Source organism: Platichthys flesus, chromosome 4 (assembly GCF_949316205.1).
Source record: "Platichthys flesus chromosome 4, fPlaFle2.1, whole genome shotgun sequence".
Lineage (NCBI taxonomy): Eukaryota > Metazoa > Chordata > Actinopteri > Pleuronectiformes > Pleuronectidae > Platichthys > Platichthys flesus.
Genome location: NC_084948.1, coordinates 7,407,159 through 7,432,260, shown reverse-complemented (window position 1 = coordinate 7,432,260; position 25,102 = coordinate 7,407,159). Strand labels below are relative to the sequence as shown.

Here is a 25,102-nt window from a genome sequence, read left to right as displayed (position 1 = left end):
AATTGGGGTTTCAAATGATAATTTTATTTTAAGTAATTTTCTTGATCAATCAATGAATCTTTGTCCATTGATTTACACTCTATAACCTTTAATGACAAAGTGACTAACTCTCTAGTTTTTTGAAGCACCTTTGGCTGCAATTACAGCTTTGTTTATGGCAGAAGTCTACAGGGACAACCTCCACTTGATTGCTTTTTCTTCTGACTCCAATCAACTTCTGGACACATTTCAAGGATGATTGAAGCAAACTGGATGCACCTGACCACAGTTAGCGGCGACACAAGGGACACACGAGGAGTTAAACACAACAGGCTGAATCCATAGTAGAGATTTTAGTTTTTAATTTTCAATAAATTCACAAAAGAATTAAAAAATTGTTGTCACTAATGGGATATTTTGATGTACATTGCTGGGGAGGAAAACGTGAAAAAATAAATTTTTACAATTACATCTACAAAACAATAACATGTGTGAAAGGGGTGGTTCTAACTTATTTCTAAAGTCACTGTACCTGGTGCACTTAAAGATAAGCTTTAATTGGTGAAATGCTAAAAGGCAAAGCCTCATGATTGGATGGTTTAAAAGAGAGAGGGCTTGTTTAAAGTGCGACAGTTTACTCAGAATCACATAAACCCTTTTCACACATGGACTGTAGAAAATGTCCAGACAATTGGGTCCAGACATTTTCTGGACTTTGACTTTCAAATATGAAGAACACAGCAGGAGATTGTCTTATCAAATACGTTCACAACAACACGAGCGTTTCCAGGTTCAGGTGAGGGGTGGAGTCAGGGTAGAGCATGCAGGAGGCAGGAGGTAAAGTATAAACACTGCCGGGGTAATGACGTGGTTATGTTTTCACCACAGGAGTTGGCTTTTATCAACCAAAGCTGTAAAATCTCAGTCTTTTACCAAGTAGACATTTTTTTCTGTGTCTTCTATATGAATGGCTCCTCTTTTTGATACTGATATAATTGTAGTCTTTTTTTCATTTTTGTCAGTTTTGTATCTGTCATCAATGTGCCCACGTGCACACTATGAACTCTCTGGACAATATGATGATATACTCTCACATAGCTGAAAGATTCCAGAAATATTCAGCCCGATGAATAATTTCAGGAGAACACTCATGGTTTGCCTGTGAGCAGCTACACTGTATATTTGTGAGCGTTAGAAGTTAAAAGCTCAGAGTAATAACATGTGTGATTAAGCCGTAAATAACAGAGATGAGCAGATCAGGTTATAAAAGGATGTCTAAATTGGTTCCAGGTCCATTTGTGTACTGTGGTCCTCCTTTTGTCCATTTATCTGTCCTCTGTCTTCATTTCAATTTCACCCTTTTGCAGAGAGTGGTTGAGTAGAACACCCTGAGGCGTAGATGTGAGGATGTCCGTGTGTATGTGTTGCTCATTTACCTTCTCTCTCTCCTCTTTTCTTCGTCTCTCTGACTTCATACTGTCTTTCCAAGAGCTCTCTTGGTTCCCTCTCATCAGCGTTTTTAAATGGTCACATAAGCCTCAGCAGATTTTGCAGTGTGACTGTTGGACTTTATAGGCTATCTTTATATTGAAACTCTTCAGAGGAAATGTTTTTATCATATATAAATTGAACTACTCATATGCTAAAGTAAAAAAAAAAAAAGTGCCATTTTGTCTTGTTTCTTGTGTTTGTATCATCGGCAGAAGTCTCTCATCCGTGAGCAGCATCACCTCCGTCCTTAAAGCAAATGGAATTTGGTGTTAAAGCTTTTCAATCGACCCACTCATCTCTGTTACGCCTTTAAAGCAGACAAGGAAACAACAAACCCTTCTGTTCTTTCATTTCAGAATCCCTTTGCAGAAGATAAAAAAGATTTAATTCATAAATAGTCAGAATATTATTACAGATACTCCAGTTTGCTGGAGTCCAATTATTGAGAGTAAAATACCAGCCTAGTGTATCAAGAATATTTCTGAATTCACTTATGGCTGACTTTACAGAGTTACAGCTGAATATATCACTGACTAATTTCATGCAAGCATTTGATCTGTGAAGCATTTTATGATTGAAACTAAAATGTTCTCACAATTCAGAAATGTATTAAAGTAACCAAGGAAAATGTTTTTTAGGTCATGCAATATAACGCAAGAATGGGAAGTCATTAGACTCATGAAATGTTACATCAAGGCCAACATGAGAACACTTTGCTCTGAAGCTGCCTCCGTCTCTCCAGCTGTTTTTTCCTCCTCTTTCTTTATGTTCTTTTTCTTTTAGTAAGGGTGTTTTATCTTTCCTTCTTTTGATTTCCCTCCATCTCATCACTCAGTGGAAGAACATCCATTTGTCTAATGAGTCCCCAGTAAGATGAAGAATTTGATGTTTAAAGCAGGACTGCCATTGGGAGTTTTAAGTGTTGTTTCTCATTTTTGTGTTTGTGTGTGTGTATGTGTGTGTGTGCACATAGATCTCTACTGAGGAATCATCCTTCAGTCCCACACGACCAATACCTCAGAAGCCCCTCAAACCTGCTCTGAAGAGAGCGTCTGTGGTTGAGCGACCCACTGAGATCCCAACCAGTAAGACACACATTCACACACAAACACACACACATACACACAAACATCGAAGACAGTTTTCAAACACTAAACAGAAAAAGTCGTTAAGACAGGAAACGCGGTAGATCTGGAGCACAGAATATCTGCTAGCTTGTTGATCTTGTTTTTCATTGATGATTCTAGTCAGAAACCTGTTTATTTAGGTGTTTTTAATATGGGTAAGACTTTACATTGTAAGTCTGCCTGTCCTTGCCTCTGAGATCATTCACAGCTATGGGGAAATTTCCTCCAGATATCATTTGCAGTCTTCACGATATTGAGTTATGTTTTTCATTCAGTCTCAATGGAGGCTGCTAGAAATAAAGATGGAGAATATGTCTCCACTTCCTTCCACTGTACAAAAATAAAGCCAAAGTATTGTAATTTGGTAGAGAACCTCTGCAATCAAACCTATAACAAGTCAAACTCAGCTGTCAATCGTGACACCTTACCTTCTTATTATAGAATTAAACAAATCACAATGACAACATTTTCAGTCAAGAATTAGCACTTGAACAAGCAGCGCGATAAAACTACTTGAAATGATGGAAACCATCTCCTGGAAGAATGCATTCATCAATTCCCATCTGCTAAAAGGAGAATGAGGAGGTCTGGACCTTTACTGCAGCCAGCCACCAGGGAGAGATAAAAATGCTTTGACTTCACTTTACAGGAGTTTCCATGTCATCTTCATACACAGTCACTGACTGAGACGAGGGAAGTCTGATGGTTGCAATATGTGTCTGTGTCACTTTCAGATTCACAGGATAACTCGGGCATTGCTTTGAAGAACCTGTTTTGTGCCAGTCCAGACACAGAGGCCCTGGAGGTGAGAGTCATGTCCTCGAATACACCCATTAACAATGCCAACGTTACACACGCACATCCACACACACCCACACAAACACACACACGCACATACATACACATCATTGTGGCTCACATTCTGTCATTCACACTTTCTGTACACCCACAGAGTCCTATGCTATCTCTCACATACAGTCCTTCACACTCCACAGTACAGCACCTCCCACACACACTCACACACTCTCTCACACACTCTCACGGTATCTCAGCCTCAACATAAATCCTTTCCTACTTTGTCTCAGTCTTGCATCCTGCGAGGCTTTAAAGACAAGTCTCCTGCACCATCCTGCTTAAGGCTGGTTTTATACAACTAAGGCTTCAGTTTATTTTGTTCCCAGCATTGCAGTGAATCGGCGCTGCAAGAAAAAACATTTATTTTTGCTTAGTAAAAAAGACAATGAGGTTGTTGTTAACGTCATGTGCTTATTTCTGATCATCTGGAAGAGAAACAACAACATGGAGAGCCCCGCGTCTCCTGAGCTCAGGAAGATGCCCAAACGAGTCAGGATATCTGTCGTGGTAAGAGCCACCGATCAGGGCTGCCCAAATGCCTGAAATCCACCAGGCAACAGGTTCATCAACCAATCAACTGATTGTCACCCCGCCATTCCATTCCAGGGCTAATCCCAAATGCCGATGGCCGGGTTCAGCAACCGTGCCATTGTGCCAAAAAGCGTTGAACATCCTCATCCTCGTCCAGCCTGTAAACCCGCCCACTGACCTTTCATGCCTCTAGTTTATCATGACATTGACTAAGCCTAGGATCCATCCAGTTTAATCAGTTTCCATTGGTCCTATGGTTGGTAAGGTTGAAGAGACCACTTGATCACCTTAATTGCATAAAATGATTCCATAACCTTTTAAAAATACATCTCTGCTTATTGCAATAATCAACAATATTTTAATAATATATTTTGTTGTTTTGCTACTTCATGGTGACATTCTTTTATTTCTATATGTATTTAATATGATCATTTATTTTATAATCTATAATCTATTCCCATTTAAATACATTGGGTCTCCATAAACATTTATTTTGACCCTGACACTCTTAATTTGAATGTCTTCTGTTACACTGCTCTTTGACATTTTTATCTTACCATTATTTTTGAGCGCTGTTTGTGAATTTCATTTGGTTATTTTAATTAACTCCAAATGAGCTTCCTGAAGTCCAATCAAATTGAGCTTTTCTCCAACCTGTGATCTCCCTCGGGGAAGCAGTTTGAACAGGTTGGAATCACCTACTGTCACCGTACAGTTCAAATGTGGTTGAGTTATGGCCAAGTGGTCTAAAAGGACGAGGATGTTCAACCAAGCATGCTGTGCTGTCCATCATCTGCTGTGTCACCCGAGGCGTCCATCAGTGACTGCCTCCCAGAGCAGGGCCCTTCCTGTTCCTGGAGTGACCCAAAGTCCCATTACCTTTCTTGTAACCGATGAAAGACCCTGGGTTACACCTCGTCTTTAATGTTCAGGGGAGGGAGGGGGAAGGACCATACCGGGGCGAGTTTGTCCGTGCATGCAGCATTAAATATCAGGATCATATCTCTTCATTAGGACCAGGCAGGTATTTGAACGACAAAGATCCAGCAATCGTGCAGATGAAATGATGATGCATGAGAAGTCTTGGGAGCTATTGGAAAACATCATCACAAACTGGGATGTCGCCTGCTGTCCAATTACCAGCAACCGCCTCTGCTCCGGCAGCAACGCATGTCAATCATAGAAACGAGCGTCTGATTACGAATTGAGACAAATGATTCCTCGATACGAGATCATCCAGCGTTGCATGACAAATGATCCGACAACATCTGTTTTGGAAAATCAAACACTATTAAGCATTACATAATCAAGCATTCAGATCGAATGTGTCCCCACATTTGAAGTTGGTTGCTTATTAGCATCAATGATTTATTTATAATCCAGCTTTTCACATCAAACCAGTTTTCAAATTGATAATAATGAAATTGTTTCACTCGTCACATAATATGCTATTTCATTCACTAGGAGCCACCACCCAGCCTAAAGAGTTTCTCTGGGGTGAGCATGTTAACCACCTTTGTTGTTAATGGCAATATTGATAAGCATTGCCACAGCTTTGTTCTGATCTACTGTTTTAACCATCCAGACTTTATGCCATTTTTCAGAGAATGGCATTAATGTGTGTTAAAGGCATTATTACTGTGAATATGGATGCTGATTTGTTTTTGCAGTTTGGTAGGAACCAAACATTGCACCAAGTGTATGCTGCACAACACAATACAGGACTTTAGTGGTACCCATAGTACCTTAATACAAAGTTACATGTTTAATTAATCTCACAATTTTAATTTGTTATTGTTTGAGTCAAAACTCTGATTTCGTAGTTTAAAAGAACGTCAGCAGTTATATGTTAACCATCTTTTTTTCTGTTTTCTAAGGAATAATAAACTACAATGAAAATTGTAATCAATTTAAGTCCCTAGACTTATCATTTCACAAAGTCACAGGAGCAGCGTTGCACTTAATACTGATATGAACAAACTTAAAGTAACTTTTCCCACTCGCTCGTTACTACCAGAGCGCTGCCTGGAGCAGACTTCCTAGTTAGTAGCTTTTCCCAAAACCACTCGCACCTTTCTACTGACTTGAAAGAATTTGTAATATTTGCACATCTATACTTTTTTTTTAATGAAGGGTCCATTTCCTTGAACTGATTGACTGACAGCTGCATACATCACAGTAGTTTCCACCTGAAAAAATGGTTGCGACATACAAAAAACATGAGCCAGGTGATCAAAAGAAAACTATCTCAAAAGGCCTGGTGTAAAGTGTTACCCTCAGTGGTTTTTTCTACCATGTTGCTTGTTTCATATGTTACCACAGCCCCTAATGGAAAGGTTTGTCCCCAACATCACTTGAATATATACATAATACATGACCACACTCCTCTTCCTTCAGATTCTCAGTCATTGTTGTGTCAGTGTAACTCTATTAGCACAATTAATGATTTAGACTTGGGGCACTTAAAGGGCTCCATTAGTTTCACACGTCAGTGATGGTTATTGAAATCTGTACACATTTTCAATCATTCACAAGTACAGAGCCGTGTCTGATCATTCCTCATCTACTGCTTCAGGGCCTGCATACAAACCATTGGTGTACAGCTGATAAATGACTCTGTGGTCTTAATCTTGTTCGTGAGGGAAAACACTGGCAACATTATGTTCTCAGATCAGGCATTGTTCCCATCAAATTCGTCCAATGGCTCTAAAAGGTTTTTCAACATTAGCACCATATCCAGCTTAATTAGTTTAACATCCATATGGCAGTTTTCGGAAATGACCAGACAGAAAGTCCCCTTAGCACTTTGGCTCCTTAACCAGAGGCATAGTGCGATTTGTTTAAGAGCCAGAGCATTCTTGTTCTTGAATGTATGTATATGGTTAATGTAGCCAATTTTCCTTTTGTGGCAAGGTTACGTAATTGGTAAACTGTAACGAATTGTACAATCAACTGACTTCATGAATAGCATCATTAGGTTGAGAATATCAGCAGCACGAGACCTTACCGAGGATGTAGACTGTAATAACGCGGCGTGTAGTTTTTCTATTATTTCATTTCATTGAATCATCTATAGAGCTCATTTAATTGGCTCGGCTGTGAAAACGTAGCCAAGCTAGACTTTATTTCTTGCCTGCTCCTGTGGTTGCTGCACAGACTACTCAAGTTTAACAGGCTGGTTCTGGAGATGCATCATAAATAAACCATCAGAAAAGTGAACAATGAATGAAAGGATGTTTGGTGCCTTTTCATCAGTTACTTATAAGGCGAAAATCACGCTGCCACCCAAGGGCTAATGGCATCTACCAGAATCACTTTCAACTTTAGGAAAGTTTTATTAAACATTATGAAATGCATGAATTGACATAGACAATCAATCAGTACACCTTGAATGTCTTTGACTGTTTCATTGATGCTCTTGCATGAGCTTTAGTGATGATTTAGGTGGATGAGTGTTGTTCTGTTTAGCTTCAGCTGTGCTACACCTATGACCTTAATGCAATCCATGCTTTACAATTACAAAGCAGTAGACAGACGAACTCTTAAAAAGTGTAAGATCAGAAACAGAGAAGGCAAGCGGGAAGTGTCAAGTTTAGTTTTGTGGCTGCAAGACCATGGAGACTATAATACTCTGTAGGAACTTAAATTCAAGGTGAATAAGACATATCAAATACATTATATTTCAAGTTATTTTATTTATTGAACTGAACTGATTTAGACAGGATAATGTTGGATGGTAGAATACCTGGGCTAACTCCTGCTCCAACACTGTGCAATAGGGTTAATATGCTTCTATTAGACAGCAATCAAAATAAACCTCTTCAGACCAGACTGGAGAAAATCTGTGAAAGGCCCCTCTTTTGTGTGGTCAGACTGTGAAGTCTCCATGTATCTTTATCTTCAGATTTTATCATAAGTTTTTTTTCCGTTACATCTGAGGGGATGTTTAAATCACCCTATCCTAGTTTTTAGATCTTTCTTACTCCTTCCAGGCCGTTCTATGGTGGCTACTTCCTGCCCCCACATGTTGGTGACGATGTGAAATTATCACAATAACATTAAAATTCAACATTAAGTTATTTTCTGGAGTGGTACAATTGTGTTTAACTAGCACAAATAAGTGCCTTTATGGCCACATCTGAACCAACCTGCACCCTTGTTTTTAGATGAAACCTTTTAGTTCCTGAGATAAATATGAAATCAGTTCCTTCAGCAAAAAACTGTTCTAGCATCTGACATGCAAAATAAATCTTAGTACCGATTTAGGCATAACCTTTGCAGAATGCGATTGAGATGCCACCATTGTTATGTCTGATTTTATTCACTGCATGTACATCCAGTGGCACTCATCTACCACTGATTGCAATTGTTGCAATTCAATAAATTCCAGTGATTTGTTAAGTGTAAAGGGGAAAATGATATGGTCAGTGCTGAGACAGATGATGTGTTATTAGCCCTTGCAGTGAGCTACTAAGTATTGAACCCCTGTAGCACTGGGGGTGTGTGTGTGTGTCTGCATTTACAGTGCCATGAGCCAATGGACCTGTTTTCTGTTGCACGAGGCAGCGAAGAAATCCTGATTACATTGTTGCTCTGAGTCCTTCGAGGCTCTTTGGGCCCGAGTAGGAATACGTACAAAAAAATCTATCTTTTCTTCTTTTTTTCTTCTCCCAAGACTTCACACTTCCCCACAGCTGAAGAGAAATCAAGTTATTGCTTTCCCTCCTTCCTCTTCCTTCAGCTGCACTCTCACAGTATTTTTGTTCCTGGTTCCAGTTTCATCTCGGGAGATCGGCTTCACGCTCTTCGTCCATCTTTACCACTTCTTTAAAGCCCGTCCCCTTTTTTTTTTATCTCTGTCATCTCTCCTTTCTTCCCCTCCCGACCCATCCTTCCATCTAGGCTGTGAAATATTGATGGAGGGTAAATGACATCAGTCGGTTTGAGAGAAATAATGCCGCCCAGCCTCTCAGTCTCTCCTCACTTTTTTTCTCATTATTTTTTTCTCCCTCCCTCTTGTATCTCGTCTCCATGCTTTATTTATGATGTGGGCTTATTCTTCTGGAGTTTTCTTTGGTTTCTTGGAGAATGTGTGTGCATCTTTCTTGTCATACATACGCACTTACATGAAGAACAGTCGCTTGATGCAGGAGAGAACAGACGAGCTGTGGTATTTGTGCCCTCTTTACTTGTGGCATTAACAATTTTTTGTTTGTTTGTGTGTAATGAACCCTCTTTCTAGTTTCCCTAACTTAATTCAGGCGAACTGTTTGGCTGTTCACACTTCGCTGCATCAGTTTCCCCCTCAAAAGCCAGGGACACAAACAGCAGACTGGTTTAGTCTTTTATTTTATACATATTGAGAAATCAGTCAAAGAAATTGATGGATAAGCTTATGATCAGCACATCTTAGAGCCTATTACAGCTCTGGTGAGGAATGTTCAAAATAATGTGAAGGAAAGCAGGAATAGCTTGAGATGAAGGGTTTGACATTAGCAATTTGGCCAAGCCAAAGGAAACAGGATTCCACCCTGGGTCTGACTGGTTTATCCCACATTATCATGAAAAATAACTGCAGAATTTCACAATTATAGATGGGGCCAAGAGATAATGAGCTGAGTCGTTGTGACATCTGGAGCCGAACTGCTGAGGCCAATTACACACATTTCAGTGTTTTTGGCATCCAGGTGCACCATATTTATGGACATTCTGTTATGAATGCTAATGTCAGGGTGTCCCGGTGGCTCACATTGGTACAGCATGTTCCACATAGGAAGGCTGAGTCCTACCACTACCGTTAAGGTTTGAATCCAGCCTGGGTCCTTTGTTGCAAAATGTCCCCCCCCCCCCCCACACACACACACACACACACAGAAAATGCTGTCCGTCCCTGTTTGTAGAGATTAAACAGAAAGAGATACTTCTAATAAACCCACCAACTGTAAAAGAATAAACATTACAATAAGTTCAAGAACTTATTTGTATCATGTACTATTCAGTGGTTTCCTGCAATGCAGATGGTTGTGGTTAGTTTTCCCTGGCCTTAGGAGTTATTTGTCACTGAGATTCCTGCTGGCAACCCACTATAATTTAATTTAGTAAGTGCTCCTCAAGGCATTCAAATACTTTGAAGTCTCCTGACTGTGAACTGAAATTTGCACAGATCGTGGTTACCAGACCCAGTATGCTCATGACTATCTAACTTTGCCTGTAGCGCCAACATCAGCTTATTTGTCATGGCAATATCTTAGATCTTGGATGGATTGCTGTGATATTTTGGATAGACCTTCATAGTCCTCAGAGGAAAAAACTAAAATCTTTGATCCGACTTACATTTCACATGGTGCCATAACTTTTGTCCAGTACTCAGTCAAGCCTCTCAGAGCTCTCTGATCTACTTTTTTTGTTGTTGATTTATGAGCATAACTTTGTCAGCACTTATGGAGACATTTTTTTGAATGCTGTGCATGAAGGAGTCTAACTTTGCTGATTAAGTTCAATTCACTTGCATTGTTTTGGGACGGCTGGAGAATCTAAAGACGAGCAGACTTCAAAGCCTGCCCACAAAAAGCTGAGACTCTCTGCCTCCCAGAAAAACTGTGGTGTAGTATGTTGTGTAATCCTGGACGAACTGACCCTGTGAACTGACCAGAGGCAGATTTTAGATTTAGAATAGAAGAAAGTATGCTGAGCCTTCACTTCAGCAAAAATTGAAAGTGTAAAAAAAATTCTCACCATCAGCCCTTCAATCTACTAACTAGTAGCCAGAATAAAGAGGGCACTGTCCCAGAGAGGTGGCTCATCTTTATCCAAACTTCCACAGTCATACTCCTCAAAATAGCTTTAGCTGACTTCATAGTCCTACAGTTTGTGTCGGTGATGCGGCGGTGTGGTAGATTGTTCCCTGCTGACCCAGTCTTGGAGGGTTGCCACTGATTGGATGATCTGGCCACCGGATGGAAGTAAAGATGGATCACTGCAAGAGAAGGGGGGAAAGTAAAGGAAGGGAAGCAGACCTTTTTAATCTTCGTCTGGTCACAGAAACAGCTCTGCAAGCATTACAGCTTCATCAGCCTATTGTCAGCCCTCTGCACCCACACACACACACTTGCCACTGTTTCAAATCTCATTTGAATATGCCCACACAGTTCCTCTGATTTCACTGTCACATTCAGACTCACAAACTTTACTCACTGCACACACAGTCACACACATGCCTGCGCACACGCACACACATTTCTACCTCACTGATGTATCTAGAAACAGAGATTTGTTCTCTTAATAGAGCAGCTAATCTCTCTGAAATCACCTATTTTAAACAATCTCTCTCTCTTTCCCCACCGCTCCATCTACCTCTCCCTCTCTTTCCCTCTCTTTTGCCCCTGTCTCCTTTTCTCTGTCTTTGTCTTAGAAAAAAACCCTCCTTCCACAAGCAACACACATAAAGTGATTTGATCTTGCCATTTTTCTTTAGTTTACATTCTGACCCTGGAAAAACAGTGACTCTTGGTGACATTCAGAGTACCCTTGTGTTGTGTGACAAGCAGAATGATCAGTGAGACAGCAGTGATAAAGTGCAGTGTGTGTGTGTGTATGTGTGTATGTGTGCATGTGTGCCGATTTGCATATGCCTGTGTAATTTGTCTCATCATCTCCAGGCATTACAGGCCTCTGTCTGCTTAATGCTACCTCTTTGCTTCCATTTGGCAACAGTTTCTAGGGTTACCGACAAGTCAGCCTCCACAGCGATAAGGATAAATGAGCTCAGGGCTCCCATCATGCCCCGGGGTCACATGCACACTCTGCCTCTCTCTCTCTCTCTGTCTCTCTCTAATACTCGCATGCAGATGTGCATCATTCCTGAGAAGATAAATACCTGTACTCAGGCACATGACCTAACACTTTAAAATATAATTTCATTGCCCATCACACTCATAAAGAGTTGCATACACACGCCGTTGGGACGTTCACACACACTCGTTTGTTCTGTTCATTTCCAGGACTTCTGCAGTGTTCTCTTTGCCTCTGAGTAAAGAACAGGGTTGGTAGTTTGACTCCAGCATGTCAAATCTTGTCAGCTGGGCAGTTAGAACGCGGAGGATCCTTGATTATAATGATCAGCTGTTCTGTCTTCTCATACATCACATCCCCCGCACTCATTAAATGTACTGTAGTCGCGCTTTGAGTCACTCATTCCATTTCAGTCCATCAGTCTCAGCACTGTGGCACCGTAGAACGTTTATGATGTGATGCATGAGTGATAATGTCTTTTCAATGTGTCCTTTTACCACAACTGAAAAGGTCTAGTTAATGTTTATCCAGATTATAAACCGGACAACATTTGTTTATTTCATCACAGCTCATGTATTTGTGTTTTGTACTTTGTGTTTTCTGTACTGACTAATCTCCCATTCCTCACTCTGTGCAGGATGATGGAGATTTGGAGGACGACATGACCATTAGAGAGGTAAGATGGACGGTCCTAAGCGATGTGTTGGTGAAATCATGAAGGAGAAATTTATGTTTGCCATTTACAAGCTTATGAGGTTCAATAATGAAGGTTTCGAAGAAATGTTGATTTGCCATGATGATGTGACTTCTGTTTGCCAACAAGAAGAAGAATATGTTGGCTCCGCTTTTGTTGGGGTCTAGATTTGGATGTGGATTAATATAAAGGCTTCAGAACCCTTATGATGTGGGGAAATTCTTGTTTTATATATAAAAATGAAAAGTCCTCCTCTTTGGTTGAGTGAAGAAGAGGAGAACATCAACCAATCATTTAAAAGTTTTTATTTGGAAAAAGTGTGAAAACAAAACTGCATCACTGCCACTATGATTAGTTGTGATGCCAGACTGCCTCTCACAAGTTTGTGTTTATTTGTCCTCCGCTGTGTAAAGGCCTTCAGAAAAAGATAGAATATGACTAAACTTTTTTTCTATAACTGTTATCAAGCACATTGGATACTTGGTATCCATCTTCAAAACCGTCAGATTGGTTTCACTTGTACCTCAGCCTGCACTTGATGCCATCGCGCTCTGACACTCCCTGCTTTTCGGGTTCCTCAATAGCCCAAGAAAGAGAGATTACCCTGGAGTCTTATATTTTTGGATATGACATCATTCATAATTCATCCATCAACAGCACCTCTCATTTCCTCTCTGTCAGCCGCACATTCCTCACATTCTCAACCTCCATCCCCTCTTTTCTCTCCCAGTCTCACTCATCATTCACCTCTCAGGCAGTATGTCTAGCGTGTCATCGTGTCTCACTACGTCTCCCTCTCTGGTTCGCCATTCACCTTCCTCACAGTTCTTCATGTTGTAGGTCCCATATGATTTATAGCGTCGTTCAGTGTAATGTCCGGTCCATTGATTGTCTATCAGAGGGAGGTGATTTGTTAGGAGGTGGTTTGGGATTATTTGATGCCTGACACCAGACATATAGACGTTGTCTGTTAATAACTGCTACACACTCTGTCACTCAGTTTACAGTTAGTCAGAAAAGTGAATGTTTGGCCGAACAAGCCAAGCTGTAAAACTGTCAGTCAACATCTTATTAAAGATGAAATTTAAGTCAGTTTCATCTCAGATCCGATGGTGCAGTTTATTTGATTGATCTGTCACCTTCACCTGTTGAAGGTGACAGATCTCGTGTTCCTTCTTTTGTTGTTAAACGTATAGTGATGTTTTATTTTCATCACCCTTTCCTTTATTCCTCTGTGTGACATTCAGATTGCAGAGTGGGAGGAGCAGCAGCTTGATGAGCAGGTCAACTTCAGCAACTGCAAAATCGACCCTGCACCATTCCAGCTGGTGGAGCGTACGTCGCTGCATAAGGTATGACTGTAAATACATATAGATGGTGTGTGTGTGTGTGTGTGTGTGTGTGTGTGTGTGTGTGTGTGTGTGTGTGTGTGTGTGTGTGTGTGTGTGTGTGTGTGTGTGTGTGTGTGTGTGTGTGTGTGTGTGTGTGTGTGTGTGTGTGTGTGTGTGTGTGTGTGTGTGTGTGTGTGTCCCTCATGACTCTGATTTTGATAGATTGTGATTCCTGTCGTATAACACCTTCAATTACTGGATCATGTGCATCAGCACTGCCTCTCAAGGCCAAACGCCAAGGCAGCTCAAAATAATTTACATTAAGTCAGAAATAGGCAGTCAGCAAGATACATAAAAGTAAAGACACACAGAATATGATTTAAAATAGTCAAAAGAAACAGATCATACTGATACAACCGTAGAATGAAGTTTGACCACACCATCAATACAGTGTTAGATATTAATATTCTAGGATTTAATAAAAGACAGAAAAGTTGAGTAGGAGTAGACTTTCAAAAAACTATGTTGTGAGCTGAAAGGTATTAATAGCCATAGTTCTAGATAGTTTTTGTTTGCTTAATGTGTAATTACAAAATGATTGAAAGCAGATCATTATCCTGCAATAAAGAGGATTTATTTGACCACAATGACACACTTAACGTCAGAGATAAAGTTATTTTAAGTTAAGGTGTTTAGTACAGTACAACAAAAAGGATCAGAGAAAACCTATAATCTAACTGCTGGAATAAAACATTTGTTTGCATAACAAATTAACCCTTTAGACTACACATCTACCAGTCCAATAACTATATCGCATATTGGTCCGATATGAACTCAGCCAGCTTGATTGGTAACGTGACTAAAGGTGCATGTGTTACATCATGCATCGGCTGTGTGTCAGTGAGCAATCATCAACACTGCTTTATAATTATATGGCCGATATAGAATCAGTTTTATTCCACTTCTACATGCATCGAGTCTCCGGCTTGGCATTAGCTTGTACCAGGAGCACTCCAGCAGTAAGCTCGTTAATTCCAGGGCAAAATGCGCAAAAATCGAGGTCCACAAACCCACCACATAATTCTTACTGATTTAAACTTCTCTCAGGTTTGTTTATGAAGAAAGAGCAGGTGCAGCATCATCTGTATAACATGGTCCACTTCACTTGTATTATATTACTTATTCATAGAGCTTTGCTTACTACGTACAGTTCATGAATATTCTAAAGTGCTACTGGCCTGTGGGTGCAAGAGTCCATGGTGGAAGGTTAAGATCATTCATTAATATCATATTCAGCATTTTTACAATAAAAACATTTCTTCTCACACTGAAAACATTATGTAATACATGGAACTTGAGGTGTATATCTGAGGCAAACTTGACTTTAACACTTCAATTCTCCTTGTTCTCCTGGTGTTACCTTGAAGGAACATGATAACATGGTAGTAATCTATAGTTGTGTAGAAGTCATTGACACTTGTCCCCTTGATCCTCAATAATCACAAAGAAATGCCTTAACCCAATCCTTATCCTTAAACCTAAACCTAATTGTGACCTAAAACAAAGTCTTAACCAGCCAATCTTAGTTCGGGGCAGTCACCAATCTTTTGAAGTATTTTTTTTATTTATTTGACTGGTAATTCCATTGTAGTTTAAATGTCCTGGTGACTATTGAAAGTGTCATTCGTTGATCTAAAGAACTGGTCTTGTTCACCCAAAATAATAAGCTCTGACTGGACCAGTCCCTTATTGTCAGCTCTCATGTTACTAATATCTCTGGTAATTGCTGACTGCTAAGGGGCTAGTCTTGCCTAATAGGACTCTGGATATAGTTCTTAAAAACTTCACATACCCACACAGTCACTCTTCCTACCTAGCACGCACACAAACACCCACACTGACTTTCTAGCTCGCCAGCGGCTGTGGCAGCGCCTGACGTCTTCCATTCATAATGCTACCTGCGCTGCCCCACCCCCTCTCCATCTGTTGTCCACCGGGTTTTATGTGAATACTCTTTAAACATTTAAGAGAGGGATCCTGCACCAATCCATCTCGCTCCCCTTCCTCCACTGCACACTGCCAAAAGCCAATACCACGCACAATCTCCTTCAGCATATTAAACTAAACCCCCCTCCATCGCGGCCGGCGCTGTGTACAGGCATGTGTGTGAATGTGTGTGTGAGAGTTATTCTTTCTGCATCTGAGCCCCACTCTTTTAGGAAGGCCACTCTGAATCTGGCTACCATTTAACCAAATGCCATTTACTATTCTTGTTGTTGCGCATTTGTCTGCAGGCCCTTTTGTAAATGTTATGTGGAATATTTACATAGCAATATGTTGCTCTTGGTTTTTTGCATTTGGGCCGCCGTCAGTTCATTTGAAGTAGTGGCTAACAGGAGTCAAAGCAGACCTCACTTCCATAATTCCCCTAGTCCTCAGGAATGTTTTGATCAAATTAGTTTGATTTCAAAATTAAAATAAATATCATAGTGTTGGTTCACTCAAAATAACTCAATGCAAATCAGTGACTAATGAGAGTAAACCATGTAACCCAGTAAAGGTTTGAGTTACATAACTAATAACTCTGGAAAATGATTACTGAAGACAGTGTTTTAGTGATGGAGGTGGAGAGCAGTTTGCAGTTTGGCCGGAGAACTCCCATAGGTTTAAAGATATAATATGTATTTGTTGATTAAATTATCTAAAAAACATCTATGTTATATATTTTGTTTGCTTATCTACTTACATTAGGTAACAGGACATTTCTTTTGGTCACTCTTGTCATTTGCTGCGTAACAAGAATATATCTTTTATACATTATCTCATCATTTTTTATTGGTGAAGAAAACAACCGCTGAGATATAATGCTGCTTCGCGACATCATCAAACTAGCTCTTTTGTTACTGATTTCATTGAGAGACCCCTAGTGGCCGAAGTTACATATTGTACATTTAACTGGATTGACACCTGATAAGTGTCAAAAGCATAGAATATGATTCCCGTATTTTTTGAATTTCATTGGAATATTTGGTGACCCCTCATGCCCCCTGTGGAAACATGTGCATTGTTCACTTTTTAAAAAAATTCATTTCTCCAATGGCCCTGAGATAAATAGGTGAAAAATGAAACTCATATCGGTGCGAGATATCTTCCTTCAGTCAGATACAACTGAGTGTAAGAGGATGGCATTTGTCGCAATTTAAGTTTTGAGAGACTCCAGTGAAAATTAAGGAGCAGAAAGTAAATATCAATGTCCAATCCTTCAATTGAATCTAGTCCAAATAAAAGGTGTTGATAGTGTGTTCTGTGGATTATCCAGTGTGACAGTATCGATGTCTCAGGAAAAGTACTTTTATTGGATGTGGAATAGAAACTGTCATATTGATATATTCTCCCCTTGAAGTGTAGTTTTCATTGTGAGAGGGATTAAACTGCTAGACATAACATGTTAATCAGTGAGATTAAGACGCAGCCAAAAAGTAAATTTATTTACACACACTATAATGAGACAGTGTCTCATTAAACCCTACAGGGAAGACACAGAAAGTTTATTTTATTTTGTAACTTGGGTGATTTGGCCTGACAGTACCCATTTTAAGTATTCATGAGTAATGATTGAGATGTAGTGTCTGGCACTGGCGCTGCTCTATTCTAATAAAGACAACGTTTCCCACAACTCCCAACACCATGTTTTTTTCAGTTTAAAGAGAACAAACACTATGTATGAGTTCAGTGTCAAATGTAACAGAGGTTGAAGCCTGCTGGTCTGAGTCTGCATTGTCTCTGATTACATGATCAGTTGATTCTAAAACACTATTAATAGCATTTAATCAGTTTAATCAGTTGAAGTAGGTGAATGGCTTGAAATGGAGAAGAGCTGACACTGTCCCCAGAGCAGCTACAATATCCTCCTGTGGGGGAACTCTCTGAGGGATTACATTACAGCTGGTCATTGCCTAAAAACACTTAACGGTGTTTTCCTTGGCACAGCTTTCGCACATTGGGATCAATTTCAAATGTCCCAAATGTCTGTTCTGGCTAAGCAGAAAGTCCCATTAATCACTTAAAGGGTCTAAAACAAACAAACAAAAACAAACTGTTGGCATCAGTTCCTGCAACCTTTCGGCTCTGCCACTTCAGTTTTTAACCTCCCGATCTTTTTACTTTTAGAGGCATGCTGCCTCACTCCCCTGCGGTAACTCTAGTGGTGAAGATATGATTAAATCAAACTTTGATGACTCTAGTGGGCAAACTGAGTGATGAGGTCAGCCTATGAAGAACTAATGTGTGTGTATAATAAAGCAAAACAGAGTCATAGGAGCATAAAAACCCTCATTTTTAACAAACAAAATGTAAGAATACAGACGTGATTGACAGTATTCACACAACCTTTAAGCATTGTTTTGTTTTTTTATTATTTCACAGAAATGATTCATGTTGTTTTTTAGAGACAAAGGAATTAGTTCATAATGAGTCACATTCGATAAACACAGATACAAAAAGGTTTGACAGTCGGCAGTTCGCAGAATCAAACAATTGTCATACTTTGATGTGACCGGTTCTGAGAGTTACCAGTTTATGGCCCATAACTAAACTAATGTAAATTGACTTCAGCGCCGTTGATTGAAACAGGACCTGAAATGTATGATGCCAGTGAGTGTGCTTTAACATTTACAATTTGAATCTGACGTTATTCATGAGACAGCTGTGAGGTTCATGTGTGGTCATCACTTTCACAGGCTCCTATCTGCAGTCAACAAATCAGTACGAAACCTTAAAGATCCCTCCCAGATATTTGTGTACCCCTTTCCCAAAGTGACCGTATGCCATTAAGCTGAATGTGTGACTAGTTAAGTGAATCCATTGTGAATGAAGTTGTCATTGAGGGATAATTGAATCACTGGTGCATTTCCCTAACAGAGCCTCATTCTTAATCGTCTCTGGTTCGTTCTGCTTTCCAACCACCTGTGCTCTTCTCCTGCAGACCCACACCATCTTCTCGCTGCTGGGCCTCGACCACGCCTACGTCACCAGCATTGGACGCCTCATTGGGGTGGTTTCCCTCAAAGAGGTAAGATTCTTCCTGAGGAATTGTTTAGTATTATCAAATCATTATAACGGTGCCCCTTTATGTCATCTCCTCATTTGTTGTTTAATGGTTTCGTAACTCATGAATCTAAATTAATATTTTTCTGTGAATGTCTTTATTCAAGCCTTATCTAAAAAAGTCGTGACTGTCATTATTTATACAGGCGGCGTATTCGCTGCTTTTGTCAAAACCACAGTCGGCACCATCAGCAGCTCTGTCACCGCGCTGTACACTCACACAAAGACATTTCAATCAACACCGATTCTTCGTCCCTCTGCATGTTATGTTGTGTGACAGACAAAAGGCTGCTTATTATTGCCGTCTCTCTCTGTGTCGTCTCTCTGCCCGCTCTCCGCTCCCCTCCTTCCAGCTGCACAGCCTCACATCAACTGAAAACCCTTCACTCTTTGTGAATTGGCCAGGAAGTGGCGAGAGAATTGTTGCTAAGTGCAGCGCTGCCTGCTTGTCCCTGACATTTAGTCTTTTTTTTGTTGTTGTTCTGCATTCTACCAGCAGACAACAAAAACCCAGCAGAGGCAGATAAAGTGCAGCCTCTCAGTCTGTCACACACACACAGACACGCTGTTATATCATGGCCTCTCTGGTCCATATAGCAGAGAGGAATCAAAGGGATGCTCTTGTGCATGATTAGAGTTTATTATTTCCCAGCCTTCAGACATGCTTCTTTATACAACATCTGTAGTACCCAAACTATGCACCCTCTCCAAAAGACAAACATATCTCGGCCAAAAGGAAGCAATAGAAGATGGGATCACAGCGACATTATTTCAAATTCTTCAGGAAACTATACAGTGTTTCTCTACACATTCAAATGTAATGATGTTTATTTCAGAAGCCATATACACTCAATGTACTGACTGGATACATGGTTGAAAAAGGGAACATAAAGTAACCTGGGGAGGGGGGGGACATTAAAATAGCTTCTAAGATAAGACTATTGGTTTATATTGATATACAGTTCATCATCCTGACCAGATGTTAATGATTTATACAGTTCATCATTGTAAGTTCTGTCTGTGGTGCTCACAGAACCACAACAGTACATAAGTGATATTTGTTTCATACAGACTGAAACACAAGCAGGAATCAAAGCTAAATTCCTCTGCTCACTTCACCAAAGTGAAGCTGCTGTAGTCTCATCCGCTTTTTAATCCCCTCTAACAAAGTGTGAGCTTTAACATTTCCAAAAGGCAGACTGCGGTATGTGCCGAGGCAGAGGCCGGTCTGACCCAGTGTGTTGTCATTTTTGATCGCCTATTTGTTGCTGCTGCTGTGTGAAGGCTGCACACAGAGATTAATGAAGATGCAGTCATTTCTGCCTCTCCTTTCTTTTCTACTCTTATTCCAAAAAGTGTGTCCGAAAACAGCAGCAAGAGTCAAAGACACTCTGACTCACTTTCCGGTGCACCCTACCATATGACCAAAACATCCCTTCATGACCAGCCACCCATTTCATATGGGAAAGATACTCCCTGTGGGCCTGTGAATCAGACTATAAACTCCTGACATTATCGTACACTGTAGAGCAGGGCTAGTGCAGTGTCAGGGTTAGCAGTTCCATTTCCACTGGGGCCACCAAGGTCAAAACTGTATTCAGCATGGGATAATAACACTCTGTGGGCAGACCCCTGCACATAACTGGCACATTTTATGTATTAAACTGATTCAGACCCCAAAAAAATATTAATCATAATTATTTTTCCTTTGAAATATAATATTCTACAAATCCCCAGAAATAGTGGCAACAGATTCTTGCACCACACATTTTGTCACTTGTTTATTCAAAGTTCAGTGAAGCTCGTCTGTGCTCAGAACCCTGAACTGGAGAATCAGCTATCGGTGCCTTGTTGTCGTAATAGACAGTGTTTCAAGGCTAATCCATCTGAAGTGGCCAAGCTAGCAGATGTTACCATTTCCGACGGTCCCTGAATGCACATCGTCTGAAGATAACAGCCGACATTTAGGATTAAGACCCGATGTAACTGACGGCGTTTCAAGTCCGATTTAAATGTCAGGGGCTCGACACTTGAATGACAACACAGGACCAGTGTGGAGGCATGTTGTGGTCTATCTGAAGCCATTAATATGAACGATTCTCGAGATATGCCTTCCACATACAGACAGGACAGATTTCATGAAATGGTTACTGGGTGGGTGGCTGGATTTTGTAATGCTATAACCACAAAACATTTCCGATCTTTGGGTTCTTCTTTAACTGGCCTGTCTTTCTTCATCCAGCTCCGCAAGGCCATCGAGGGCTCAGTGACGGTGAAGGGTGTGAAGGTGCGTCCTCCTCTGGCCAGCTTCCGGGACAGTGGCACCAGCAGCAGCGAGAACGAGGCCACCGAGCTCCACAAGCTGTGGGACCGCCACAAGAGCATGTCGCTGCCCCGTGAACACACCCCCTCTGAGTCCGACGAGAAATCACAGTGAGGGAAAGTGGAGGAGGAGGAGGAGGAAGAAGAAGAAGAAGAAGAGCAGGTGGAGGAAGAGCAGGAGGAGTGAGGCATTAAGGTCTTTTAATCCCCCAAAGCCACAAACATGCAAAAAAAGTAAAAAATCCTCAGGGTTTAGGATCAATATTTAATTCTGGAAAGAGTTAGACTGCTGCGCCTGCCTTCTTAACTCCTCATCTCCTCCCTCCTCTCCCCATCTTCACCAACCACTCACTACTTTCTCCTAGACCCTTGCACTGACAAAGCCAGACACGCCACAGGAGGGTGGAAACCAACTCAGCCTCAGCCCTGAATCCATTCTCCTCTTGGGAACCTACAGCTGAGAGAATTTGGATTAGGAAGGCGGGGGGGCGGGGGGGGGGGGGGGGGGGGGGCGTGTTGGTCGATTCCAACAAGGGACTGGGATTGGGCTGAAATCTTAAAAAGGGATTATTGTTTTTTAGCTTGTGTATCTTAAGAGTTCAGATCAAAGTCTGGATCTGAATGAGTGATCCTCAGAATGAGTCTTCCACTTGAGCCGAGAAATTCAGCAAAGATGACTAGGAAGAAAAATGTGTGAGTGTGTGTTTGTGTGTGTGTACTGTAAGTGTGAGTGTGTGAGTTGTGAAACAGCTGATCGTTCACGACGAGGTAGCAAACGACTATTTCTTATATGATTTTGTAATTGCCTTTAGAAAACATTTCAATCGGCTTGAATAATTTAATTTCTGACTGATCAGGGGATCTGGGTTTGATGTCTTTGTAAATCACACTGAAGTTTGAGCCACTGTTAAGCGTTGGACCGGTGTAGGGACAGATGCCATAGATCTCTGTATTTTCCATTACTTCTGTTTTCCCTGAACTTGTCATGTCTTCAGTAGTGTGTGTTAATGGTGAAGTGGAGAGTACAGTCTATGCAAGCAGATGTGCCTGTTGGCAGCAGCCGAGGGACCGGCGACCCTTTTCATAATGCACGCACTGCTCTCCTGCTGCAGCTACAGCCTTGTTTCACAAAAGACGCATAGAAAAGCACACAAACATTACTGAGGGAGACTTTCCAAGAGGGGAGGTTTTCTGCTTATCTATATATAGCTCTTAATAACCGTTCTAGAGAAGGTTGGGGGAGGACGGAGAGGGCAGGAAGCGGGGGAGGGAGGTAGGGAGGGAAGGGGAGGGAGCAAATGGAAGGCTTAAAGAATGAAGACATCATTGCCTATCCAGCCACTCTGGTCCCGCTCATCAATCTGTCTTTGATCGCCGGGTTAGCTAACCCCCATCGCTATTAGAGACGCCCCCTTCCCCACCAGCAGCAGTATGATGTAGGGCTGAGGTAGACTTCAGTGTCTGCATGTGCAGCACGAGCTGACGATACAAAAGCAGAGACCTCGTGATTAATGCTGACCGGTAGTCACAGTGAACTGAGGCATGATCCATTTACATTAAGAACTCTAAACGAAATCCATAACTGACCAATAACACTCAGAAATTAAGTCTGACCATTTGGAACGCCCCAGTTGACCAATGGGAGGCCCAGCTCATTACTACAGACGAGCAGTACACTCCAGCGTCTGGCCCGGTGTGGATGGCGGTTTATTCCAGGAACTCCATCTATTAATGTTTAGATGGCAGCACGGTTTCTGATTCAGCAAGTATCCTGACATGATGGACGACGTATGAGTACTGTGTATTTAAAAATTCATGTCCAGCGTAAAGCTTGATGCTCGTCAGCTCGACAGAAGCACATTGATTCGTTTTCCCTGTCCTCCATCCCTTCACCCACTTCCATGTTTTACTCTCAGCTACTGACCCCACACACTGTACCTTCTTTTAAAACACTCCGATTTTCTTTGTATTTCTTATTTAATGTTTCTTTTTGGACCAGGCAATGATGCCCTTTACTTTTCTCAGCTGCTGTTCAGCTGCCTTAAATCCTCACTCATGGCCAGCTTCACTGTTGTTTTCAGCACACGAGGCATGGACTCTACCTTTGTCCTGTCCTGCTACATGCCAGTGAAATTAAATTACATACAGTTAGATCAGCATGGCTTTGCATGTAAAGATCATGATGATCAAAATGTACCAAAAACACAAGCTTGACAGACGAGTGAATGATGTTGTCTTACGTCTGCCATCTTGTGTCTGCATGTTATATATCCTTACAGTGTTTTTTCTTTTTATACCTATAGCATCTGATTCTCTTTCTCTTTGATTGGCATCTTCCCATCATCCAATGAGCGTTATCCCTTGTCTCTGAATTAAACTGTGGTTGGGGTCTGTGGGTATACGTGATACTTACAGATTAATATATTTAACATCATTCATGTAATATAAAATCATAATTTAATGTCTTAACCAATCTGAAATTGTTGACTATTCTCTTTTTGAAAGAGATTTGGGGGTTTGTTATATGATGTTTGTTGTAATTTTTTTTCCACATTTGATGATTTTTAATGTTGGTTTTTATGCTGTCCCTTTATGTTGGTATTTTTCTTGTTTTTCTTTTGACATGCTGTCTGAAACATTTCTGCTAAGACACTTAAGTGCAAATAACACTAACAGGGTGAAGGCTCACAATGGCTGCCTGATGGGAAAAGCAAAAGAAATGTAATTGTGCCACAAACGGTGGTTGAATGTGGAAGCGTGTGGTCTTTAAGCAACGTGTTCATTTCACAAGTGCCTGCATCGCCTCCTCCTCTTTATCAGCAGGAGTATGAATCGGCACCCAATCGTTTTGAACACACTTTCCATACACATCCCTACGATGTGGAATCAGGGAGGCTGATGTGTCCGCGTGTGCAGTTGTCACCATGGCAACCTGTTGTCGTCGTTTCACGCACCTCTGCCCCCCCCCCACCCATCCCTGACCGAGATCCACTCGTCTGATTTGGTTCTGTTCATTTGTTTGTGCTTCTCATCGATTGTCGTTGTTCTGCCTTCCCCTCCCTGCAAGGACATTTCAGAAAGGTTAATTTCATTAGCTCCCAGACAGATGTGGACCGAGGCAGATATATATATTTATTAGTCTGTATTAATCATACGTAGAAATTGTTGTTTTTCATGCTTTTTATAAATGATTGATTTTGTTGGTAATCAAATTGTGCAATAACGGCTGTTCATCTCACTTTGTAACCCAGTTTTGATTCATGACGTGAATGCAAGATAACCTTATTTTTTTAAAGAAACCTGAAAAGTGTAAAAAGATGTATGTACAGTAAACAAGGCGGACTGACGCTCAGACGGGAGCTCCTGTGTGATAAAGCGATGCTTGCTTTCAAGGGAAGGTTTCCCAGAATCCTCAGTAAAAGCTGTCACAATGTCACTAATCAGCTTTAAAATATAAAAGACACTGTTTCCTCCTTTAGGTGCTAAGTTTCATTTTGAGAAATGGCTTTGACTCCTCAGTTTGGCTTCTGGGAAACCTTCACCGTCTGGTGAATCTGCTGCATGGACTGTAGCTGGCGCTCTCGTACAAGAACCACTAAAGCACTGATGGCGATTCAGTTTGATCTCGCTCCCCTCTGCCCTCTGCTTCAGTCTGAGGGATTTTGATAAGACCTGATCCTCACATCAGCTGTTGAAGGTTATCTGCTCCTTAGGACTCTTATAGGGACTGTGCATTGTGCATATTGGAGGCCTCCACTACGGCAAACCCAGAGGGTCAAACCAGACAGAGCTGAACAAAATCCAGAGCTATTTTTCACACAGAAAAAATGAAACATTGTTTTGTATATCAGGGATGAATAAATGAGATTTTAACG

General features: G+C 41.0%; 1 protein-coding gene across 5 annotated transcripts in view; it reads left to right on the top strand.

Annotated features, from left to right (window-relative positions):
- LOC133951808 (chloride channel protein 2-like) overlaps positions 1-25,102 on the top strand; it is a 128,601-nt gene extending 103,499 nt beyond the window's left edge. For 2 of the 5 annotated variants that reach the window (XM_062385993.1, XM_062385991.1), the window contains 8 exons: positions 2,444-2,555; positions 3,332-3,402; positions 3,885-3,959; positions 5,448-5,480; positions 12,412-12,450; positions 13,716-13,820; positions 18,784-18,870; positions 21,148-25,102. In XM_062385993.1, coding sequence (XP_062241977.1) covers positions 2,444-2,555; positions 3,332-3,402; positions 3,885-3,959; positions 5,448-5,480; positions 12,412-12,450; positions 13,716-13,820; positions 18,784-18,870; positions 21,148-21,342 — 717 coding nt within the window. In that variant the 3' untranslated portion in view covers positions 21,343-25,102. The remainder of the gene's footprint in view (positions 1-2,443; positions 2,556-3,331; positions 3,403-3,884; positions 3,960-5,447; positions 5,481-12,411; positions 12,451-13,715; positions 13,821-18,783; positions 18,871-21,147) is intronic. The other 3 variants (XM_062385992.1, XM_062385994.1, XM_062385995.1) reach the window with 2 other exon arrangements.